Source organism: Adiantum capillus-veneris, chromosome 10 (assembly GCF_014529385.1).
Source record: "Adiantum capillus-veneris isolate H3 chromosome 10, ASM1452938v2, whole genome shotgun sequence".
NCBI classification, from domain to species: Eukaryota; Viridiplantae; Streptophyta; class Polypodiopsida; order Polypodiales; family Pteridaceae; genus Adiantum; species Adiantum capillus-veneris.
In genome coordinates, this window is record NC_140940.1 from 67,617,704 (window position 1) to 67,641,997 (window position 24,294).

Genomic DNA, 24,294 nt, shown 5'->3' on the forward strand with positions numbered 1-24,294 from the left:
CACAGAGGCAAGATTGGCATGTCCTGGCCACTCAGAATGCATCACTCTCATCATTGGAAAACTGCGTCTGCATATTCAGTCGTATGTAGACATAGAAGAGTTCTACATCATGCCGCTGGAAGGATGTGATGCCTTGTTGGGGATCCCGTGGATGTTCCGAGTGCATGAAGTCTTGGATGCCTACAGCAAAAAGATCATTGTACAGCATAAGGGCAAAACTCACATCTCGGATGTAAAGCTAAAAGGAGAGTCAGTCTCTATTGTATCTGCTTCTGCTATCACTTCTGTAATAAAGAATCATCTTTCTGCGTACTTGATTTTTGCACGTCATGTTTCAGATAGTTGTCAGTCAAATTTATCTGCACTAGGTAAAGACAGGTTAGCATTTTTGCAAAAGTTTAATGGCTGCTTTTCTGATTCATTACCGTCTCAACTACTGCCGGAGAGGCCCGAGGATCATGCGATTGATTTGGTGCCAGGTTGTAGCCCACCAAATAGGCCACCGTATAGGGTTAGTGAGATGCAGCGGAAAGAGATTATGAATCAAGTGGAGGAGCTCTTAGAGAAAGGGCTGATTCAACCTAGCTCGTCACCCAATTGCTCTCCAGGTCTCTTAGTACAGAAAAAGGATGGCTCGTGGTGCATGTGTATTGACTACCGTGCGCTGAATAAGAATACTATCAAGAATAGGTTTCCTATTCCAAGGATTGATGATATTCTTGACCGCCTAGAGGGTGCAGCGATTTTCAGTAGGATCGACCTTAAAAGTGGGTACCATCATATTCAAACTAGGCCTAAGGATGTGCACAAGACTGCATTAAGAACGACATTTGGTCTCTACGAGTTCTTAGTGATGCCATTTGGTCTTACGAATGCTCCTGCTATGTTCAATAGGATGATGGATAGGATCTTCCATCCATATCAGAACTTTGCTGGCACATTCTTTGATGACATGATAGTCTACTCGAAGAATGAAGAGGAGCATAGGCATCACTTGACCATTGTGTTCGAAGAGTTGCGCAGGAATAGATTTCTCATCAATGTCAAGAAAAGCGAGTTCTTCTTGGAAGAGATCCACTTTCTCGGACACATTGTGTCAAAGGATGGTGTCCAAATGGATCCTGCGAAGGTAGAAGCAATCAAGACATGGCCAGCTTTAAGGACTGTGCACGATGTCCGTAGCTTTTTAGGGCTGTGTTCTTACTACAGAAGATTCATTTGCAACTTTGCAGAGATTGCTTCACCTTTACATGCTTTGCAAAAGAAAGAGGTCACTTTCGGATGGACCCAGAAAGAAATTTCAGATTTTAATTTCTTAAAGGAAAAGATGACTTCAGATCCAATCATTGTTTTGCCATATCTCAGGAAGTCATTTGTGGTCCAGTGTGACGCTTGTGGCAGTAGCATTGGTGCAGTGCCAACGCAAGATGGCAGGGTAGTAGCCTATGAGAGAAAATCTTGCAAGGGCCAAAGACGACCATGCAGGTCTATGAAAAAGAGTTACTGGCTGTGATTCATGCGCTCTTAAGTTGGAAACACTACCTGCTAGGTGCTGATTTTGTTGTCCAAACAGACCATCAGACCTTGCGATACTTCCTGACACAGTCAAAGCTATCGGAAAAGCATATGCAATGGGCAAACATTCTATCCATGTTTCACTTTCAGATTGTGTATGTGGAAGGCAAGAAGAATGTTGTGGCTGATGAGTTATCAAGAAAGCCACAAATTTCAGTTGTGTCAATTCCTTATCATCATGAGCTTGATGATATGAAGAAACAGTATACGAGTGATGAAGATTTTGCAAGGATCTTCGAACAGTTACAGAAGAACAACGTCATGAGCACTACCTCCTCAGAGATGGTTTTATGATGATGCATGGCAGACTCTGTGTCACTAGGCCATTGCGACATAAGGTCATGGTAGAGTGTCATGTCCCACCATATGGAGGGCATCGTGGTATAGATGCTACAGTGAATGCGGTTGAGACATTCTTTTATTGGCCTACAGTGAGGAGAGATGTGGATGCATTTGTGCGAGCATGCGTGATTTGCCAAAACGTCAAGTTTGACAGGCAAAAGGCACCAGGGTTGTTACAGCCATTGCCGATTCCAGATAAACCATGGGAAAGCATAGCTATGGATTTTATTTTTGATCTTCCGAGAACACAAACAGGAAATGATGGAATGTGGACCATTATTTGCAGATTCAGCAAGCAAGCTCATTTCATTCCTGTGAGGAAGAAGATAAAACTAGATCAAATGGCACGTCTCTTTATGTGCAATGTCTTTAAATACCATGGTATGCCACGGTCAATTGTCAGTGACCGTGATCCACGGATGACAGGAGAGGCATATTTGAGAATATGGGCACTACGCTTAAGTTCTCATCGTCGTTTCATCCACAGACAGATGGGCAATCAAAAGAGGCAAATTCTATTGTCTTGGATCTGCTTAAGTGCTATGTGTCAGAGCACAAGGCGAAGTGGGAGCAGTATTTGCCGTTGGTTGAGTATGCGTACAATAATACAGTGCATTCTTCAACAGGCAAAGCACCTTTTGAAATTGTCGAAGGTCATGTCAAAGTTCCTTCCATTTTGCATACCAAGGAAAAGATATTTCAAGCAGATCAATATGTACAGAATATGGATGAAATGTACCAGAAGATAAAGCATGCCCTTGAAAAGACTCAGGCAAAGCAAAGAAAGCTGCTGATCTCCACCATTGTGAATTGTTGTTTTCACTTGGTGATTGGGTACTGTTACGGTTTGAAATTTAAAGAAGCGAAAAGGTAAAGAAAATCTCTTTACAAAGCTTAGTATGCGTTATTATGGGCCTTTTCAAGTAACAGAGAAAATCATTGACGTCAGTTATAGGCTGAAATTGCCTGAGAACTGGAAGATTCACAATGCCTTTCACATGAGTCTACTCAGACCATTTAATGGTGATGTGCCAGAGGATATGCCAGTTGAAGAGCAGCCAGAAGTTGAAGAGCTTGATGAAATTTTGGTCCCAAAACAGATCATGGCACACAAGGAAAGAAAAGTCAAAGGCAAGCTTACAAGGCGATATTTGGTGAAGTTCAAGAACTATCCACCTATGGATGCAAAGTGGATGGAAGAGAGCGAGCTGTTAGAGTCACCAAATGTATTGCAGCTATACCTTGAAGCCTTTAGTTTACCACCTACGTATTCTCCAACTCAAGAAGAGCAAAGTTCAGAAGGAAAGAGACCTGCGCTAGAGGGGGGTGATCCAGGAGCTAGCACTTCTCGTGTATCTATGGATTTAGTGCAATAGAAGTGTACCCTGCTTGGCAATTGCCCTTGGGGAATAAAAGTTTTGTCCAAAAGTCTGTTCAGTGCTATAGAAGTAAGTATGTCTTGTCGGTTGTCAAGAGTACAGCAATTGCTTCTAATGAGTACATGTTGACGCATTTTTTAACTGCTGGTTTATTATGCTTGAAAGGATTCGAAGTGTACTAACAGTTATGGACTCTATTAAAGCCAATGGCACAACGTGAAAGCTATCCACTATGTCAATGGAACAGTCTCACAGGTAGACCATACATGAGTTAATAAGTGTTGAATACACAAGAGTGTTAACTACGAGCATGTATGTCTCGTACCATGTCGACCAGGTCTGTACACACGAAAAGGTTTACAACCGTGATACGGTGTCCATAAAGTGTTGTACACACTAATGGATTGATATTCATGCAAACAAGGACGTTCGCGATTTCAAGAGGGGGGTATGTCGAGACTGTGGCAACTTTACTTGTTGATTTCTTTTTGGGGGAATTTTATTTGACTTGTTTTAAAGCATCCCTCTGGAAATGCCAATGCCCGAGTTGCATAGTGTGAGGCGGACAATGAGAGTCTAGGCCGGACGGCCAATGAGCACTGAAGTTGGGCAAATGGACTAAGGTTAGCCACGGTGGGGCTACGAGTGTAAATCACTTGATAGCTGGCCAACATTGCATTTTTCGATGAGATTACAGTGGTGATTGATGGTCAAATGACCAGTGTGAGTGCCATGGAAGCATCTCCTAAAATTTAGAGAATTGCTATTTCAGACCTGAAAATGTATTCGCGTCATTACCTCCGATATGACAAGGGGAACATTCTACAACTCTGCCGTGAAGTCACCTTGGCAACCAGTCGGGAGATTTTTAGGCGGCAACCCCAAAACAGGAAATGGCTTGTAAATGCGCCCAGTGGCACATTTTTGTGCACTTTCCTCATGCAAGAAAAAGTGGCGCTGAATTTATAGCTGGCAGGCTCATTTGCAAGTTCCTGTCAGGTTAAAAGCTATGGAGTGCTTTCTTTCCCTTTTATGTAAAGTGCAGTGCCAGGAGTGATGCCCTGCACGCTATGCACTGCTCTCTCTCTCCCCTATGAGCAGTTATGTTATGCCCCCCAAGTGGGCTTCTCATTTGACCAATGTACAGCTGTGGGGATTTATGCTTCTGTGCCGAGGCAAGAGCCTCTCTGAACAGGAACGGGTGTAGCTAACTGCTACACCAAAGCAGGCACCGGTGAGGGTGACAACCTCACCAAACAGGTGTGATTTCAACGCTGCGTACGCGCTGAATTTGGATTGTTTTACAGCCGTCATGATGCCGGGAGCATTGGGAATAGTGCCCCACTGTTAGATGACAGTTCGGGCGATGTTTAGGGCTGAAAACAGAGAAAAAACGAGTAATTACAACGTGCTGTAATTACTGTTTTTGCGCAGGAAACGGGGGGTCTATGCTATTGGAAACGAGTCAGAGCTTGGGAAACTGTCCAAGGCAAGTTTTGGGGTTGTTGTGCTACCGAAATTTTGCCTGCACAGGTGATATCTAGTCGTAGCTTGGAAGACTGTCCAGGGCAAGCTTTGGGGCCGTTATGCTGCCAAAATTCCGCCTGTACAGGTGCCATCTTGCTGGATACACATAAAGGTCTCAAGGACTCTCGTTTTTGTAGTCTATTCCTCATTCCTGAAAGATAATAAAGAAATACCGAAAGGGGCACCAACCTTTGGGGCCTACAGGTCACTGTCTGCTTGGGAGCATTCTAGCTTCCTGGCCGTGCTTTTGTTTTGAAGTGTAATTCCAGTCTCAGTTACAGGTTCCTATTAAGTCATTGCTTTGTGTCGTAAAGTCAAGTGTTAAAGAATCGGGTGAAAGCTAACGTCTACCGCCCTACGGGCCGGTTTCACTTTGTGCTTCTTCCTTGAGTAATGATACCGAACACTACCAAAGAGCTTTGATACCAATGTAATGTGTAGCGGAAGTGAATGATGGTGTAAGCTCAGGATGAGTGAACAATGAGTGCTCAAGGTTCCTCTTACTCTAGAGGAAAGGAGACCCTCCCTTGCTACTGGTGTTTGAAATCTGAAAACAGTGGCTGAAATCTGAAAACGATGGCTGATGCCCGCGAGGATCTGGTGCAGGAAGGGTACTGTGTTGCGAGGCTAAGGGCTCATTGCGGATGCAAAAATGCCAAGGGGACTGATGCTGAAAATGCTGACTCTCTGCTAGCAAAAGCGCTAGATCTGTGAGAAAACGCCAGCGGTGCTGGTCCTGCAGTGCACTGCTTGCCTGCGCTCCTTGAATTGCTTATTCTATGTCTTCTGCTTTTGCATGGCGCCCCATGGGTCACATATATAGGTGCTTAAGTCTAGGTCGATCAGTGCTCCACAAAGCCCCACGATCTTGGCCAAAAAAAAGGGTTCATGTGCTGGAAAATGCTTATGCAGGGTACTGATGTTAATGCTAGTGATCATGGGTTGTGCAATCAGCGGGTATGCAGCTACCTAGACATGCAGACCCGCGTACAGGCTCACAAGGGTGCCAGATAACTTCCTAGGCTACCTAAACCCTATAAGTAGGTTAGCTTGTCCACATGCACATAGGATTAGGTGTGCACGTGACACACAAAATCTGACCACATCACCGAATGCGGCTCACAAGATGGTGCTCCTTAAGCATAAGAATATCAATCATACCGCCCACAAGGCATCATTGAAGCTCTTGATGCAAGTGACCCTTCTGATGTTTAAACAGGGGTTCACCTAGTCCCTGCACATTCCATGAGACAATCCTCATAAAGTCAGTAAGAAAAAACCGATGTTACAATAGCAGCCAACCTCGCTATCTTTGAGGCCGGCTTGGATGGGGAGTGATCCAAATCTGAGCGACCTCGAGATTGTCATGAGTGTAAAGTCTGTCCCACCCAGGCCAGGAAGAGCGTGCCATCCGTCAAGCAACCTCCTCTATCCAAGAGTCCTCATGTATGTATACATAGCAGGGTGGACTCTGCGTGTCAACGAAAAAATGTACCACAATGTGCCTACATCCTGCTGTATCGGTGGTGTCACAATGAACTTGGCCAATGACCACAGGGTCTGTATCAAATATGTCATTCCCAAATCTCCCGTGTGGTGCAGCCAATCCATAACTGAGTCTAGAGTCCAATCAGTCTGGTCCATGCCACTCAGTGGGAAGGAGAAACCAGCCGATGTGTCCAGGGCTTCTGCCCCTCTAGTTGCTAGAATCGGTACGTGGACTCTGAAGCAAGCCACCTTGAAGTCAAGAGAGGAATCTTCCTCTCTCTCTCTCTCTCTCTCTCTCTCTCTCTCTCTCTCTCTCTCTCTCTCTCTCTCTCTCTTTTTGTTGGAAAAATCAAGACTGTATATTACTGAGTACAATATAATCCCCAGCGGATGCCAAAATAGCCTATCACGTGGGGTGTACAAGCTGAATGTAAGGGTGAGAGCCACTATCTTGACAACTCAACTAGAACAATCTCATGGTGGTCTGTGTGATGAGTGGAGGAGAAACCACCGAGGGGGGGCATAATGCCATGTAATCTGGCCACCTGTAAGTGTGAACAAGAGTAGAGATCGGGCCCAACGTCGAAGGAAGGCAAATCGATGAGCCTCGGCTGCTCGAGATGTACCTGAGGAAGAATCCCACTGCCAAATCGGGGTGTGAATGATGTCCAGCCAAATGGCAGTGAGGGTATCCTGAAGGAGCTGTGGAGCCGCACTGAGAATGTGAAGACAACGAGCTCTCCAAACATTCCATAGTGTAATGCTAGTGATGATTGAAAAAACTTCATCACGTGTCTGAGGATCCCCCTGCCAAGCAATCTGTGGTAACATAGCCAAAGTCCCTCGCCGATAACCAGTCGAGGTAAGCATAAGAGCTTGATCTGTGTCTTAGCCCTCGTAGAAAAGATGCTATCCGGGCATCGGCATCAACCATGAGACAGATCCCCAAGTGAGAAATCCATGCTGAACACCGGCTCTGCTAAGTAAAAAGCAAACTGCTAGCCACACTACATGAGAAGATGAAAGACAGTGTGCAGGTGACTCATGTAGTCGCAAAGGACAGCGAGTACATAACGGATCATGACCCATAGTAGCTAGCCAAGTCCCAACTGGAAGTCTTGCATGTGCAATCATCCACATGAAAAAAGAAATACGACGAGCCGCATGTAAATCCCAGATGGCTGACCAAAACTGCTGTAGATAGGCATGGGAGAGACCTGAATGTAACCAGAAACGCATACGAGTGGGTTGCTCTGGGTGCTGTCTCATCAATGCTAATCTTCCAATTCTAACAATGTACTCAAAGAATGATACAGGTGCACCGGTGGGGTTAGAGTGAGGCCAATGCCACTCTCCTGGGTCCCAATAAAGCTGAGATAGGGCACGACCCTCCCACACCCAAAGCCTCCGAAGTGCTACACCAGCGGAAGCGAAAAGCGGGTCCTCGTATGGCCTCCCATCGAGCGCCGGGGTAGACAAGGTGCGGAGAGGTGGTATCATATGTCAATCTAGCATGAATCCCCTGAGAGTAGTCAGTATCAACTGTGAACAGCATGGTGTCTCTCTCTCTCTCTCTCTCTCTCTCTCTCTCTCTCTCTCTCTCTCTCTCTCTCTCTCTCTCTCTCTCTCTCTCTCTCTCTCAGGTTCGAATTTGACTCGCAGCACAAAGCAGCCTCTCTCTCACGACGCTGCTGCTACTGGCTATTGTTCGCCTGCTGCGCCATCCCCAACCCTCTCGCCCAGCCAGACCCCCCCCCTCCCGCCCCCCCTCCCTCAGCAGCACGTAAAGTGTCCGACGGTACATCCCCCCACAACAGCCAGAAATTCAGAAATACAGGAAATACAAAAAATTCAAAAAAAAAATCAGATTGGAGAAGTTTTGGCAGAAATTGCAAGGACCTGCAGATTTACAAAAGGCAGAAATTGCAAGGATTTTTTGGGCAGAAATTGCAAGGACCTGCAAATTTACAAAATACAGAACAGCTTTGACAAAAACTAGCAGAAAATCAAAAAATTAAAATCAAAAATGTATGATTGATATGAGGAAAATATATGTATGCATTATGCGGGACCTGGATGTATGCGTGATGTGGACATAGTGGGTTGGCCTTGCAGAAGTGCAGATTGTGTTTTGATGGAGGTCATGTGGACATAGTGGGTTGGTCATGAGCGCTTCGCCAGTGTGTAAGCCCCATCCGAAGACAACCTTTGTGCTTACAAACAAGCGGATAACACAAATGGAAAGGGAGATGAAAGAATGGAAAGCAGATACGGAGGGATGGTGGAAAGAGAAGGCCAACCTTCTTCAAATGTTTCTCAACGAAGGCGCGCAGTGGAAGGAGGAGAAAGAGGACTTGCACGCAGAGCGACAAGCACTTAAGGCGGACTCCAAAGCACTTAAAGAAGAGGTCTCTGCCCTCAAGCGAGAGCTTGCTGATAGAGCAAGCAATGGACTAGAGGAAGGGGAATTCCAACCTTCGGTGATCGAGGAAATCAAGGTCATCAAAGAGCAGGTACGGATGATCAAAGAGGAGGAGATACAGAAGGTGGTAAAGACGTCTTCGTGGATGGATGTGATCACGAAGACGCAAAAGAAGGCGGATGAGGCCGAGAAATGGATAGAAGTCGCTAAGAAAGGGAAAGGGAAAGAAACCACATCTGTCCCCACTCCTACAATCATCAACATGACTCTAGAAGAAGAGCAGTGAAGGAAAACTAGAGCTTTGCATATAAGTGTAACCTGTCTAAAAGACTGAGATGATGTGGAAGGGGAAGTCAAAGAACTTCTCCGCATGATGGATAGTGAGGCTACTCATACAAACGCATGGAGGGTGGGAAAGAAGACACAAGGCAATGGGGAGACTTCAAAAGGGAGAGCTTTAATCATCCGTTTCCCATCTATGGAGGCAAAGAAGGACTTCTTGAAGAAGCATCCTACACTAAAGAAAACGGGCATATTCCTTGGAGATGACCTCACTCTCACACAGCTTGCGCATATGAGAGAGGTAATGCCAGAGATTCAAGCGTCAAGGGAGAAGGGAAAGACGGCCTTCTACAAAGATGGCCGGGTGGTGATTGTAGAGCGGCGCTCCACATGACGGTGCGAGACCTATGGGACCACACTCAAAGTTGTCACTTGGAATTGTAATGGATCTATGCGACTTGATGTGGGTGCTTTTGACGATAGTTTTACGGGAAGAGACATCGTCTTCTAATCTGAGACACATCAAGCCCCTGGGCAGTCTATGCCTCACATTAGTGGATATAGATGGGAGACAGCCTGTAGACAAGAGACACGATCAGAGCACAGAGGGAGGAGTGGCAGTGTTATTCAGGGAGGAGTTGCAGCCATTGATACATATAGCCTGCAGGGATGAGCAAGATAGGTACATGTGGGTGAGATTGAGAGCAGAGACAAACAGATATCTTTACATTGCTATTTGCTACTTTCCCCCGAGTACGTCAGTTTATGCACCACCTAGAGGACACTCCCCCTTTTCTATTTTAGATGATGACATATGGGAGTTCTCTAGAGATGGTGACATCATTATTCTAGGGGATTTCAATGCTAGGACTGCCCATCATCAAAGAGTATTTTATGATACTTCAAAGGAGATGCTGAGAGAGCTTGATGTTGCAGAGACGGGCCTATCCAGACTATCACAAGATGGAGAACACACTGAGTATGGACGACACTTGATAGACATGGGGCCTGCACATGGATTGGCCATCTTGAATAGCCTAGAGAGATGTCCCGCTGCGGGGGTTTTACATGCTTTCCACACCGACATGGAGCCAGCACAGTGGATTATGTCATGGCACAGCCGAGCCTCATCTCTAGTATCCAAGATCTTACGGTTGGACCCAGACCTGTTGGTGTGGCAGTGGATCATGCTCTTGTGTCGTTGACCATCTCTTTTCAGTTTAGTGTAGCACACAGGCTACGGGCAGCAGCCCCTACTCGCTACACCTTCACGTGTGAGACGGACTTTGTATACATAGATGGGATCTACAGACGCCTGTGCACAGAGGAGCCAGGGCGACCTCTGGAGGAGCTTACTACTATACTGACACAGACACTACATGATGCAGCAGCAGAGGCATACCCACATACCCAGCCTAAGCAGAGATGCCATTCGAGGAGCATGCCCCAGAACAGTTGGTATGATGAGGAATGCCGGGACACTAGAGCTAGACTTCAAATGGAGGTGCTTTTGGGGGACATCACTCACAGACAGTCACAGATTGACTTCCGACGCCTAGTGCGGCGGAAGAAGAGGGCATTTTTGGCTCGCCTAGAGCAGGATCTATACCAACTATTCTTGAGTCAAGACTCACGTGAGGCATGGCGGCTCTTTCAGGAGCACTCCCCCCCCCCCCCCCTGCCATCACTTCTACAGAGGCCTGGGGCCAGTACGCATCATCTCTGTACACAGTTCCTGAGCAGCCCCCCCTTCCCGACCCCCCCCGATCCATGCCCACACACATGTGCTTTTTTCACCTCTGAGATGGTGATGGTGCATGTGGCCTTGTTGACTGCATGTAGAGTGTCCGTGTAGTTGTGTGCACTTTTTGTTGTGCATACATCATTCATGGCATATACATTGTTGAGAATGTAATTGGCGTGCATATTGTTGATGGGGTCAATCTGGGGGGTGGTTGAACATGCTAATCACATTGTCTTTGATTCCCCCTAAGCATGGTAAATATGTGAAGAGAGAAAACTAAAGGGAAAATAGATACTTAGAGAAACTTGGAATGAATGAAACTAGTGTTTTTTTGGCTATTTATAAAGAGCCTTGAGTGTCTTTACTTCAAAGGTCATTCACACCATGTTCTCTGTAATAGTTTCACATAAATTAAAGCAGGCACTTTCATGATTATTTATGAAACCTTTCATGAATATGTATGGAACCTACAAATGACCTTTCAATAAAAAATGGAACCTATAAACGACCTTTCAATATACGAAAACAGTATTAAAGTATTACTACAAGAAAATTCCACTAGCTGGCTGAAAATATGCAAAGGCTGAAACGAGCATTGTATACATGGGAAGGAAAATGAGGGTAATGCAGTGCTCACATTGCGCTTGGTCTGATTAGAATGTGAAGATAATGAATTAAAATGAATTTGTGTGTTAGAAAGTCAGTACCCATGATTTTGACCCTTGATTTAGAGCAAGATCCTCCATGTTTTTCATGCAAGTATTTTCAAAGGAAGGCATTAAAATCTATGTATCATAGGCCGGACCAAGGCATGGGGCTTGGTAAGTCAGTTCTCAGCATGAGTGAAGGAGACTTTGCCTGAAAGAAGAATCCTTTGAGTGGCTACCATTTAATTATGCCTATGTTGAATGATGTGGGGAGCCTCAATCAAACAATAAACAAACAAGTAACATCTTAAAGTGCAGGCACAATATCAATGCATGCACCCAGAAAAATAGAGCAGAGATCAAAAGATAAGAAGCACCTAAAAACCCTTGGGCAATAGTCCGTCCATTTGAAATCATTGGACTGGTGAGGAGGAGTTTTCTGAGATCCTTGTTTGGGGAAAAATATCATCTCTCTCGCTTTTGGGCTGAAATCAGAAAAACATAGCTCTGACTCGCACTCTTTCCTGGCTTTTCCAACAGAGTACCTGAAAAGGGCAACCCAAATTACCAATAATCGTTCAGATCAAGAAGAGAGATGAAATAAATGATCTTACTATCAAAGTAAGTGGATCATTTCTTGTGACAATCACATGAGTCCATTATTGCCCGGTTCAAGGACAAGAGTTATTACTCATCATTGCAAGGTGGCCTCGTAGGGAGTATTTCCCAAAATTTCCATCCATGTGAGGTTTTCAACAGTTAAAAACTGTTACCATAGATCCTACTATCACTCTTTGAGGTGCAAACAGAGCAACACAGTAAAAGCTTCAAGGTTTCACAATATCTTTATCCTTTGGTGATGAAAACCAGTACTTGTCATTCCAAGAAAAAAAGCCTAGGTCTCTAAGAATATGCATTACTGGCTAAAGTTTCTGGTGTACCAAGAACCTTTAAAGGGTCTGTACTCTTAGAAAAGACTCAAAGGGGACAACTATGCATGCACAAAAAAGGGAAGCATGATGGTCAAGGCCAGCACCACAGTAATACTATACACAAGAGACACAAGCTACAAAACGTGAATGCAGGGGAAAGACAAACGTCCGTACGCTGGTTTCCAACCTGTAAATAAAGAATTTTTCCTTGGTAAACAGACTGCAATCAGCTTAATGTATCTCAGGAGAACAGGAGTTTTCTTCCCCACAAAAGAAATCATCCTATCAAAAAATTATTTCAAAAACATGGGCCCGACTGAAAAATATAAAGATGTGTTATAATACACTCGTCCAATAAAAGGTAAAACCAAGCTGATCCAAAAGGAGGGAAGGCAATCCCCACCTCATAGCCCATTAGGCATTGCCGTTTATAGGGCCTGGAGTTAAAGTTGACCATAGAAGACCGTTTAAAATATGAAGGAGCCTTGTCCTTATTATGGATTTCATCAGGAAATGAGAAGTTACTATCATAGCCAAGTTGATCCCTTCATATTCTATATTGATATGTCAGAATGGGCAGCAGAACATGCAGTAATGACATGGAATGGCCTTGATCCAGTGGACACCTCAACGATCTGGCTCAATTCCTGTAGGACCCTCTCCCACATGAGAACACCTGCAAATTGCAATGTCATATACACCTGCAATGCAATGGTGGAGAAGAGAGATCATAGCAGTAGACAAAGACAAAGACATCTGAGAATGAGAGAGAGAGAGAGAGAGAGAGAGAGAGATGAAATGAAATGTTATATTAACGTCTTCAAAAGGCCAAAATGACTTATGAGACCAAATTGTTACAAAATTGTGAATCTGATACCATGTCTGGGTACAAAAAGACTAGAACAAAAATACTACTACTACTAGAATCCATCCTCATCTGCACTCTGGATGTCGAGAGAGTATGGCGCGAATCCTCTGTTGTAGTCTCCGTCGATGCTGTGTAGCCCTTCTCCTCAATTGTGGCCATCTGGATCTCCATAGCTCCAGTGCTCGGTCGATGAGAGGGCCAGTGGTCGAATGAGTGCGGGCCGAGCTCTGCAGTGATGGCTGCTCCTCTGGCTGTCCCATATCTAGTGAAAGAAATTTGTAATCTCTCTCTAGGACTGTCTCTCTCTAGCTCTCCCAAGTAAATTGTCTCTATACCTGTGTAACTCAAGTAGATATAGCCCAAGACATCTCCGATCCTCATAACTCATGACCCTAGAGAAAGGACCGAAACCCTTTCTGAAAAAGCAGTGGAAACGGCCCCGAATCTCATAGTACACTGTGCAATGACATATGTAATGTAGATCTGTCTCTGGCTCTAGCTGGCGTAAGCAGCATATCCTGTTGTCTGCTGGTATCCCTCTGAATCTATAGTCTCAATCTCCAGCTGATGTGAGGATGTGCGTATCTGACCAATGGCACACCGCAAACCATGAGACATGTGTATCCATGTAGTTGGGTCGAATCACAAACCCATCTCCTGTGAGGTGGAGAAGATGCTCTCTATAGAAATCCATCTTCGTGCCCAACTCCTGTAGTGGCTCTATCCATGTCCTCCTAGTATCCAGCTGGATCAGGTCCTAACGAATGAGTCTAGTAATCTCCACCCGTGTAAGAGACATCGAGGGAATCTGAAGAGAGTACTAGAAAGGGGGCAGCCTGTCCATGGTGAAGCCATGCATCCGAAACCATGATGTCATCTGTGCATACCAGCATGAAGTGTTCCCTTGAAGAGCTTACTGTCTGGAAGACTCAAGGGCCAGTCTAGCATATCTGTCTCTAGTAGTATCCCACAAGCTCTGCACAAAGGAGACTGATCTGGTAAGCGCCTCAATCTCCATAGGAGGGGCAGCTAGCTCTGCTCGAATGATAGCGTAGGGTACGGAGACCTTGGCTCCGATCAGTCGAGAGGTCATAGATACCAAGGGCCTCTCCATACGTCTCCAACCATCCTGGCCTACAGAAGGTCCCCATATCTGCACTGCATACAACATAGCTGAGGCTACTAAAGTATCAAAGAGCCATAACTTTGTCAGAGGTTCTTGGAACTGAACCTGCGAACACATCCTCTCCAAGCCTCCCAAGGCCGCATAAGCTCTAGTCAGTCTAGTCTTTGCTGCTCTCCCCAAAGAAAATCTCAGCCTAGTGAAGACAACCCCAAGGTAAGTGTATGCATCTGTATACTCTACAATCTCCTGACCATATGTGAAAGTCGGTGATGATCTCCTGATCCACTGTGGTGTGGTGTTAAACACCATAACCTTGGTAAAACCAAGGTTTACAGATGTAGCGCGGATAATGTGTCGTGCTCTCTATAGTGGATGGTCCTCAGTGCAATGTGCGTGACAATCTCACTCAAACAGACTGAATCTCCCTCAAACAGACTAGACAGAAAGGAACAATAGACGTCAACAGAGCTCACAAAGACACAACAGCAGAACAGAACATATGGCTTGACTATCTCAAAGACTGATACAGACTCTGGCGTGGCAGCACACTCAGCTCTAGCCCAGGACTCACAGGTACAATGGGGTGTCGAGGCTCAGATGTGCCGGGATGGTGAAGTCGTGCTCTGTGTATAGACTCACTCCCTCTAGACCACTACGTATAGGATAATCCACTGGCCAAAACCGACTACTCATATGTACAATCATCAAGAGCCACCAACGGCTCATAAAGAACATCATCTAAATCTATCCCCACTGGGTGTCGGTGGTGACCTGGCCACGATGTCCACTAGACCACCCTATCCTTGCCACGTGTCTCTGCCCAACGAGTCCGTCTAGTGTGAACCGACCAGACCAAAGACCAACTGACCAAAGCCCAACTGTAAACTAACTGTCCTGTGAAAGTGACATTGTAGCCTGCTATAGGTTGCCCGCCACAAGACCGCTGCCCGTGCCGGAGAGCGGAACTGAAGAACTGAAATATCGGCGATCTACTGTTGGTGGTTGGATGATGGAGGAGGAGGAGGAGGCTGATAGAAAGGTGGGTAAGGAGATGGAGGCCAAGTGTATGGTGAGGGGTAGTGGCCATGAGGAGGGTACATCGGGTATGGAGTAGCCACCCCATGAGCAGCAGGCTGCGTAGGGTGAGGGTGAGTAGGTGGAGCTGGTGGAAACCCAGGAAAAGACTGGGTAGGCTGAGAGGGTGGAACAGGTTGTTGGAATCCAAGGAAGCCGTAGAAGTGCTGAGGAAAGGATGGGGACTGGGGGGGGAGGCCATAGAGGGTCCATGAAATTGTGATGAGACAGATCCTGCTGGCTTAGACTCCATATTGGTAGGACTTGCTTTCTCTGCTGTTTGAGAATCCCCTGAATGGGCTTTGGAAATGTCCGTCTGTGTTTGTATCTGTGTTGCCATAGCAGGAACTTACGGAGAAACCAGGGTTGTAGTTATGGCTGTAGCTGTAGCTGGAACTGTCTGTGAAATGGCTACAGCTTGGTATTTTGCACATGAGGGACACAGTGTATGTACCACAGGAGAGAGGTCCTGAACTGCTGCGGTCATATCATGTGCCTCTTTTAACTGTTTTTGCTGAGTGTGGACAATATGTTTGAGGTCCACTACCTGTTAAGTTAAGATTTTTATGCGATCTTGAGCTGTAGCAATGAAATTGTCCCTATCCATCGCAGATTGACAATGAGCTTGCACTTCCCTTTGCATACCATCATAGCAAGCGCGATGCAGACCGTTGGTACCTTGCAATGAGAGGGCTACATTCATAATCGTCGAAATGGCTCTTCTGTCCGTCTCTAAAAGTCTGTCGGCCTGAATGAGAGCACCTGTAGCACGGATAATGTGTCCTGCTCTCTACAGTGGGTGGTCCTCAGTGCAATGTGCGTGACAATCTCACTCAAACAGACTGAATCTCCCTCAAACACACTAAACAGAAAGGAACAATAGACGTCAACAGAGCTCACAAAGACACAATAGCAGAACAGAACATATGGCTCGACTATCTCAAAGACTGATACAGACTCTGGCGTAGCAGCACACTCAGCTCCAGCCCAGGACTCACAGGTACAATGGGGTGTCAAGGCTCAGATGTGCCGGGATGGTGAAGTCGTGCTCTGTGTATAGACTCACTCCCTCTAGACCACTACGTACAGGATAATCCACTGGCCCAAAACGACTACTCATATGTACAATCATCAAGAGCCACCAACGGCTCATAAAGAACATCATCTAAATCTATCCCCACTGGGTGGCGGTGGTGACTTGGCCACGATGTCCACTAGACCACCCTATCCCTGCCACGTGTCTCTGCCCAACGAGTCCGTCTAGTGTGAACCGACCAGACCAAAGACCAATTGACCAAAGCCCAACTGTAAACTAACTGTCCTGTGAAAGTGACACTGTAGCCTGCTACAACAGACAATCCACTATCCTCTGCAAAACTGTGTAATGCATCCAACTGTCTCTGCATACCCTCTGGTGAGTCAAAGATCAACACAATATTATCAGCATATAACAACAATGGGATCCACGTCCCTGCCAGCTGGGCACCTCTATCACCCTCTCTGTCAATGTAATCAGACACCTCATCAACATACATACCAAATAGAGTTGGAGACAATGGGCAACCCTGTTTCACCCCAATGGTGGAGTGAACTAAATCGGATATCCCCGCCGCGGTGCGTACATGTCCCATCACTGATCTGTATAGAGCCATAATCCCCCAAATCAACACTATGGGCACCCCCATCTCCTACAGTCTGCGCATCAATCGAGCTCTAGGTACCATGTCAAATCCTTTGCAAAAATCCACAAAGCTACAATAAATCCGTCTCCCATATGACCTGCCCTCCTCAATGATGGCTCTGAGTGTCAGAATATGATCAAGAGTGGAAAAACCCCTCCTAAAACCGGCCTTGCCCTTTGCTCGTACACCCTCACCCTCTGTCCAATTACTCAATTGCTGCTCAAGAATGGATGCATACAACCATGCCAATGTGTGCCCAACCATAATAGTGCGGTGATTCCCAGGCTCTGTAGGATCACCTACCTTGAAGATCGGCACAATAGTAGACAACCTCCAAGTCTCAGGTAACCCCTCACAAATGGCAGGTAACCCCTCACAAATGGCACGATTGAACAACACTGCAAGAACCTCTACCAGCATATCTCTAGCATGTATAAAGTGCTCTGCTACTAGACCATCATGATCATATGCCCTGCTGGTCCTCATCCTGTCAATGGCTCTCTTTACCATCTCAGTGGTAAACAAGGTGCTGGTAGGTGGGCATGGCTCTGTAGGATCTGGAAGGGGTTCCTGTCCAGGAACTGTATATAGTCCCAAAAAAAAGGATGCACTCTAGCAATACATTCAAATCTTCTTACAATAGGATACACTCTAGTAATACATTAAAGTCCCCTTAGAGCAGGGTGCACTTCATTAAAGTGTTCATCAAATCGACACATCTTTGTTCTAAAATAAATTTTAGATGATACAATCATATAAATATTGAAAGATACCCATTACAAAAATGAAGGGGACATCTTGTGGACACACAATAGATCATCGTCGCATACTGGCCCCACACATCAGGAGAAGTAATCACCGGGGGAGGGGAGTGCTCATGAAAGAATCGCCATGCCTCTCCTGAGTCTCTACTCAAGAACAGCCTATACAAGTCTCGCTCCATATGGGCCAAGTAAGCTCGTTTCCTTCGTCGCACAAGGCGCCGGGAACCAATCCGAGATTGTCTGTAAGTGATGACTCCTAAAAGAAGATCTCTCTGGAGTTGGGCTCTCATCTCTCTGCACTCCTCATCATACCAACTATTCTGGGGCATGCTCCCAAAATGTTAACTCTGACCCAGCTGAGTGTGTGGGTATGCCTCTAATGCTACACCATGCAGTGTCTCAGTCAGTAAAGTGGTGCAGACCTCCACTGAGAGACAGGACTGGCTGTGCATAGACAGCGATAGATCTCCTCTGTGTAAACCAAGTCAATCTCTGGTGTAAATGTATAACGGGTATGTGACCTGCCTCCTGATGTCTGGGCTGTGTTATATTGAAATGAAACGGACAATGTCAAAAGAGCATGATCCACTGCTACACCGACCGGTCTAGCTCCCACTATGAAATCCTGAATACAAGGAATAAAGCTTGGCTGTGCCATAACATAGTCCACTGTACTCGCCCCGTGTCTATGTGGAAAGCATGTGAAACCGGCTGCTCCAGGAAATCGTTGTAAGCCATTAAGTATGGCTAACCCATGTGTGGTCGTCCATATCTCTCTCCGTGAGATATCTCCCATACTCCGTTTGCTCACTGCCATGTGAGCATCTGTCAAGCCCCAAGTCACCCACATCCAGCTCTCTAAGCATCTCATCTGAAGTGTCGTAAAATCATCTAGTATAGAGAAAGGCAACTGTCCTCTGGGTGCAGCATATACTGACGTACTAGGGGGGAAGTAACATATGGCAATGTATAGAAATCGGCATGTGTCGGCTCTCAGCCTCACCCACATGTATCTAGCATGATCATCTCTCCGTATAATATGTAGTAGTGGTTGTAACTCCTCCTTAAATAGCACTGCTACTCCTCCTGAACCTCTACTACCATGCTCAGATCTCGCGATTGTCCTGTGGGCTATCTCCCATCTGTATCCACCACCATGTGGCATAAGCTTTCCAGGGGCCTGATGAGTCTCTGAGAAGAAAACAACGTCCCTCTCTCTGAAACTGTCCTCAAAGGCACCAACGTCCAACCTCATAGATCCATTACAATTCCAAGTAGCCATCTTCATTGTGGTCCCATAGGTCTCACACCGTCGTGTAGAGCTCTACTGGCCCTATCAGCTAGTGTACCCCTGGTACAGGTGGACTCTGAAGTCTGCTGTGATGCCTGCTCATATGAATGTCGCGCATGTAGTCTGAAAAAATCAGTGATCTCCCTCTGTGAGTGTCTCCTACTGTCTAGTCTCCTCAAAAGGCTCTCCCTATGTCTGCGCAGCTCCAAAAAAAATAGCCCAAAGCATCTCTGATCTTGATATCTTATAACTTTCGCGAGTGGTCCAAAACTTTCTCTGAATAGGCAGTGAAAACGGCCTAGTATCTCATAGTAGACTGGGCAGTGACAAATGTGATGTAACTCTGTCTCTGGCTCTATATGACATAGCTAACAAATCCTGGCCTCTGTTGGTACTTCTCTAAATCTACCAGTCTCAATCTCTAACTGACGTGACGATGTGCACATCTGTCCAATAGCACATCGTAATCCATGGGATAGATGAGTGTCCATGTAGGAGGGTCTGATCACAAAACCATCCTCTGTAAGCTCAAGGAGATGCTCTCTGTAGAAATCCACCTTCATGCCAAGCACACGCATAGGCTGTATCCATGTCCTCCTAGTGTCTAGTTGTCTGATGAGCTGAGTGATCTCGGTCAATGTGAGAGATAAGGAGGGTGCATCCAACGAATACTCGAAAGGGGGTAGTCTATCCATGTCAAAACCATATAGCTTGAACCAAGCTGTCATCTGTGCATACCAACAATCCAAATATCAATGATCTAAATATCATGGGAAATTTGAAAATAGCCAGCTTAACATGTTCCCTGTAGAAGTTCTAGAATGGCATCAACACTTTCATCTAATGGCTCATCAATTTCTTCATTCTCTAAATCTTTGCAATCATCATTCTTTGTAGTAGAGACATCAAGATCTTTTTCTTGGGGCTGTAGAATTAACTCAAGCACAACTACTGAGGCAGAGTCTGCAACCACTGCCATTGAAGGAGTTTCAAATAAACTAGCTTCAATTATTTTTGGAGCCTCTAGAGGTACAAGTGAAACAGAAGCCCAATTAATGTTGAGGATGCTTTTTCAGCAGTTCTCTGAGTTCTGTTTGAGAACTTGTTTGGTGATCCTGTTTGGAATTTGTTTGAAATGGATGGTATCTGTTTTGAACCTGTCTTGGTGTAGATTTGAATTGTTTGACTCTGGTTTTAATATTGGTTTCAATAATTGGTGATTTTACTCTTGAGTGGAGTAGTGAGAAATGTTGGATGTCTAGGGAGCGTTTTGTTGTATACTGGAAAACCTCCAAACGAAGCAGGCTGCGGTCTGAGGGGCGTTTGGTTGTAAAAGGCCTCTCTATCTCCTGGCTCGGACCTTGTTAGGTTATGCGGGAGGAGTGATGAGGGAAACAGCTCATGGCTCGGACCTGGATGGTTATTTGCGGGGGGAGTGTTCATCGGCGACTTTATGTTTCTATGTCTTGTAACATGCATATGTGAGAATTTGTGTTGTATTGTGATGTGCCAACCACTGAATATATTCCTTATTGGATGAGATTCTTTTGGAAAGCCGAAGACCCTGGATATCAAGAGTTCCAATCTGGAATGAGACTCCTTATTGGATGAGATTTTTCCGGGAAGCCAACGACCCACGATATCAAGAGCTCCAATATGGAATGAGAAAACTGATTGTTCCTCGGAATGACCCTTAAATATTTTTGAGCTAGCTTGAGTTGTTTTGCATATATGTTGTAATCGCGGAAAGTAATGCGATTACTTTCTTTCAAATAGGGGGGATATCACAAATTGTTGACGTGTCAAGCCACTGAAGAACGGAGCCAACCTGCAAATCCCGGCCGAGGAGCCTAAACCCTAAGAAGAAGCAACAGAAGAAGTTTTTACCAACTTCTGGGACCCCGTTCGACGGGGGCCAAAGTGACCCAAGTGACCTAAATAAAGCAGGACCCACACAAAATCCAGGCGTAAAGATTGATGACATGCAAGAGTTTTACAAAATCCCGCATTTTACGCTGGTTGTTCTGATGTGACTTGTACAGATTTTTGTGTTTTACGTTGATGACGTGGCAGGTGTACAGATTCCCTAAAATTGCGCTGGCAGCTTTTTGACTGGTTGCTTTTGAGTTTGAATGCTTTTCATGTAAACTGCTTTTAGAGGCCAAGGGCCTTTAAATATGACCCATGGGCTCTCTCTCTAGCAGTCTACCGGTGGGGGATGTAGAGCAGAGCCATGGGAGTTGTACTCGATTGATGCAATACAAAGAAATACTGAAAGGGGCGACAACATTTGGGGCCAGTGCTCTCTCGGGATGGAGCTCCGCCACTCCCCGTCTCGTGTGTCGTGCATCTCTTTCTGTTCAGTTGTTATTTGAAGTGCCTAAAGTTGTTCAGTCTGCTCTTTTCCGTTGGCACGTGGTACCTGTCCCTGTGACACCCCCCAATCGGCTGCCAGAAAATGCCCATACGGGCTGCTCCAAACAACACAAGGAGGCAAGTCCCCCTTATGAGTGCAAGGAGGGCTGCAATGTAAGGGAAAATACTCCAACAGTGCAGGAGGATACACAGCCGCAAAGAGCCACTCACAGGGGCTAGAATGTGACATATCATACCAAGAAATAAAATCACCTAACCCACACAGGCACAAAACATCCCTCACTCCCTATCACCTATCCCTGGGAAATACCTGGAATGACGAGAAAGACCAAACTCTTAACAGATAGTCTAATCTAAACTCTTTTGCTGCAAATGTACCTGTAGGTTTGTGGATGTGGACAACTGAACAAGAGAAGAGGGAGGTAAATTTCAAGAAGACATTATGTGCCTGTAAACCATCCCTTTCTCCACCCCTTGCTGGTATTCATGGTCCACATGGCTGCACTAGTACTCTGGTTCACAAGGCCAAGTATAACCTCTCCAAGTGTCAACCAGATTCCTGAAGAGACGCTAGAGGGGCAGCAAATGGTTTAGCTCGTTCACACATCCACTCCCACGTCCACCACATATGCAAACAATTTTGTCATAGTACATATCTTGGGATTGGTGGAGCATCTCCTCCCACGTCCACCACATATGCACACGATTTTGCCACAGTACATGTAATGGGATTGGTGGAGCATCTCCTCCTCAGTACATAAGATTGTCAGAGTCTTTTGAGTCTTCAGTCTAGAGTCTATAGAGTTCTCACTAGAGCACACTACCACCCATGTATCTAAGTCCTCAGTCGTTGGGGTGGAGCTGAGAGTGCTGCAAGCTAGTCACACTTGAACTAATATTTTGGAATGGTGTATTAAGGTAACTGCTCAGTTCATGGTCTTTGTGCACTGTTTGTTTCTTTTTCTATTGTAGGTGTTGTATTCTGACTCGAAATTCTACTAGTGTGCATATCATCTTCATGATTGCCTTGTGAGTTGAGACTTTCTGCACACTACACCAGAGGCAACGTGACACGTGAAACAACAACATAGTTTTTTCTGCTACATATGCTCTCGTTTTGGCACACCCAGGTTGGCCTTTCACAAAGTCTCACGAAGATCACAATAGTGAACACCTATCTATGCAGAGTCTTTTGGGAAGACAACCCAAGTCAGGTTAGAAGACTATCCAAGTCTCTTGAAAAGACTACCCGAGTCCAGTTGGCCTTGGAAAGCATGTCCAAGTTTTGTATTGCCAATCTGTTGGAAAGTCTAGGGTCTCTCCATTGGAGGTCCAGTCTTTGTCGGAGGGTCTCTCCATTAGATGGTATGGTCTAATTGGAAGATTTGTCCATTGAAAGGACCTTCTGGGAGGCTGGTCCATTGGAAGGTCTAGACTCGGTTGGAAGGTCTGTCCATTGAAAGGTCCATTAGAAGATAATATCTCGTTAGAAAGTTCCGTCTCATTGGACGGTAAACCATGCATGACCCATGCTAAGCCTGAGCCTTAAAATTGTTGGGTGAGTCTCATCAAGAGTCCACTCAAGCTCTAACAGCACAGGAAGTATCTCTACACTCCCTCTTTGTGTAGCAGGGCTAACTGGCATGGGACAAGCAGTTAGTTGCAGTTGGGCTTGAGTTCACACTGGGCGGACTCTCGCCTACTGGGCAGTGACACGTGGCAAGTGTTACGGATGGTGGTCCACTGGACACCGTGGCCAAATCACCACCACCTCAGTTAGGAGATAGGCTTAGCTGGATTGGGATATCTGCCAGCTGTTGGTGGCTCTTGGGAGATACATATGAGGGGTTGGTTCCAGTCGTCGGTAGGCACATTATCTACTTTTGTGTGGTCCGTCATCTAGAGTCTCTCAAGCGAGTCTATACACACAGCACGTAAGCACTATCCCTGCACATTTGAGCCTCGACACCCCCATTGTACCTGTGAGTTCTGGGCTGGAGCTGAGTGTGCTGCCACGCCAGAGTCTGTATCGGTTCTTTGAGATAGTCAAGTCCATATGTTCTGGTCTGCTGCTGTTTCTCTGTGTTAATCAACTGTTATCTATTGTTTCCGTTGTTTCATTCTGTTATGAGTGAGATGTCACGCACATTGCACTGAGGAGCACCTACTGTAGAGAACACGACACACTATCCGCGCTACACTCTGTATCCCCTTCTCTCATTGCCTCTTCCTGCAGATCATCGCCTCCCAACACTTTCCCCACCCTCTTGGGTTCCATCAATATCCAATTCTCCTTCACCGCCCTCTCCCCATTGTCCACCCTTTCCACTTTTCTTCCTCAGCTCTCATGGAGAGGGACCTAGTAACCGTTTTGGCCAGGAATTCCCACCTTCAAGAGGCACTCTACGGAAGACACAAACAAAATTTCAAATCCATTTTCCGAGTTAAAGCCTCAACAATCAAGATGCATAATTGTTGCTGGCTTATCCACCTTGTACAATTTAGCATACTAGTACAACTAGTATGTCCTGACGATTTCAAGAAATTCTGAATAAAGGCGAATCTTCAAGTCCATATGTTCTGGTCTGCTGCTGTGTCACTGTGTTGATCAACTGTTACTATTGTTTCCGTTGTTTCATTCTGTTTTGAGTGAGATGTCACGCACATTGCACTGAGGAGCACCCACTGTAGAGAACACGACACACTATTCGCGCTACACTCTGTATCCCCTTCTCTCGTTGCCTCTTCCTGCAGATCATCGCCTCCCAACACTTT

General features: G+C 45.8%; 1 protein-coding gene across 7 annotated transcripts in view; it reads right to left on the reverse strand.

Moving 5' to 3' along the window:
* LOC147448991 (phosphatidylinositol 4-phosphate 5-kinase 9-like) overlaps positions 1 to 24,294 on the reverse strand; it is a 210,822-nt gene that overhangs the window by 181,900 nt on the left and 4,628 nt on the right. For 6 of the 7 annotated variants that reach the window (XR_015189390.1, XR_015189389.1, XM_086521375.1 and 3 more), the window contains one exon: positions 11,784 to 11,951. The exons of the other annotated variant lie outside the window; for it this stretch is intronic. Coding sequence is in view for 4 of the 6 variants with exons in the window: in XM_086521375.1 (XP_086377501.1) it covers positions 11,784 to 11,951 (168 nt within the window). In the remaining 2 variants the exon portion in view is untranslated. The remainder of the gene's footprint in view (positions 1 to 11,783; positions 11,952 to 24,294) is intronic. 7 annotated transcript variants of the gene reach the window in all.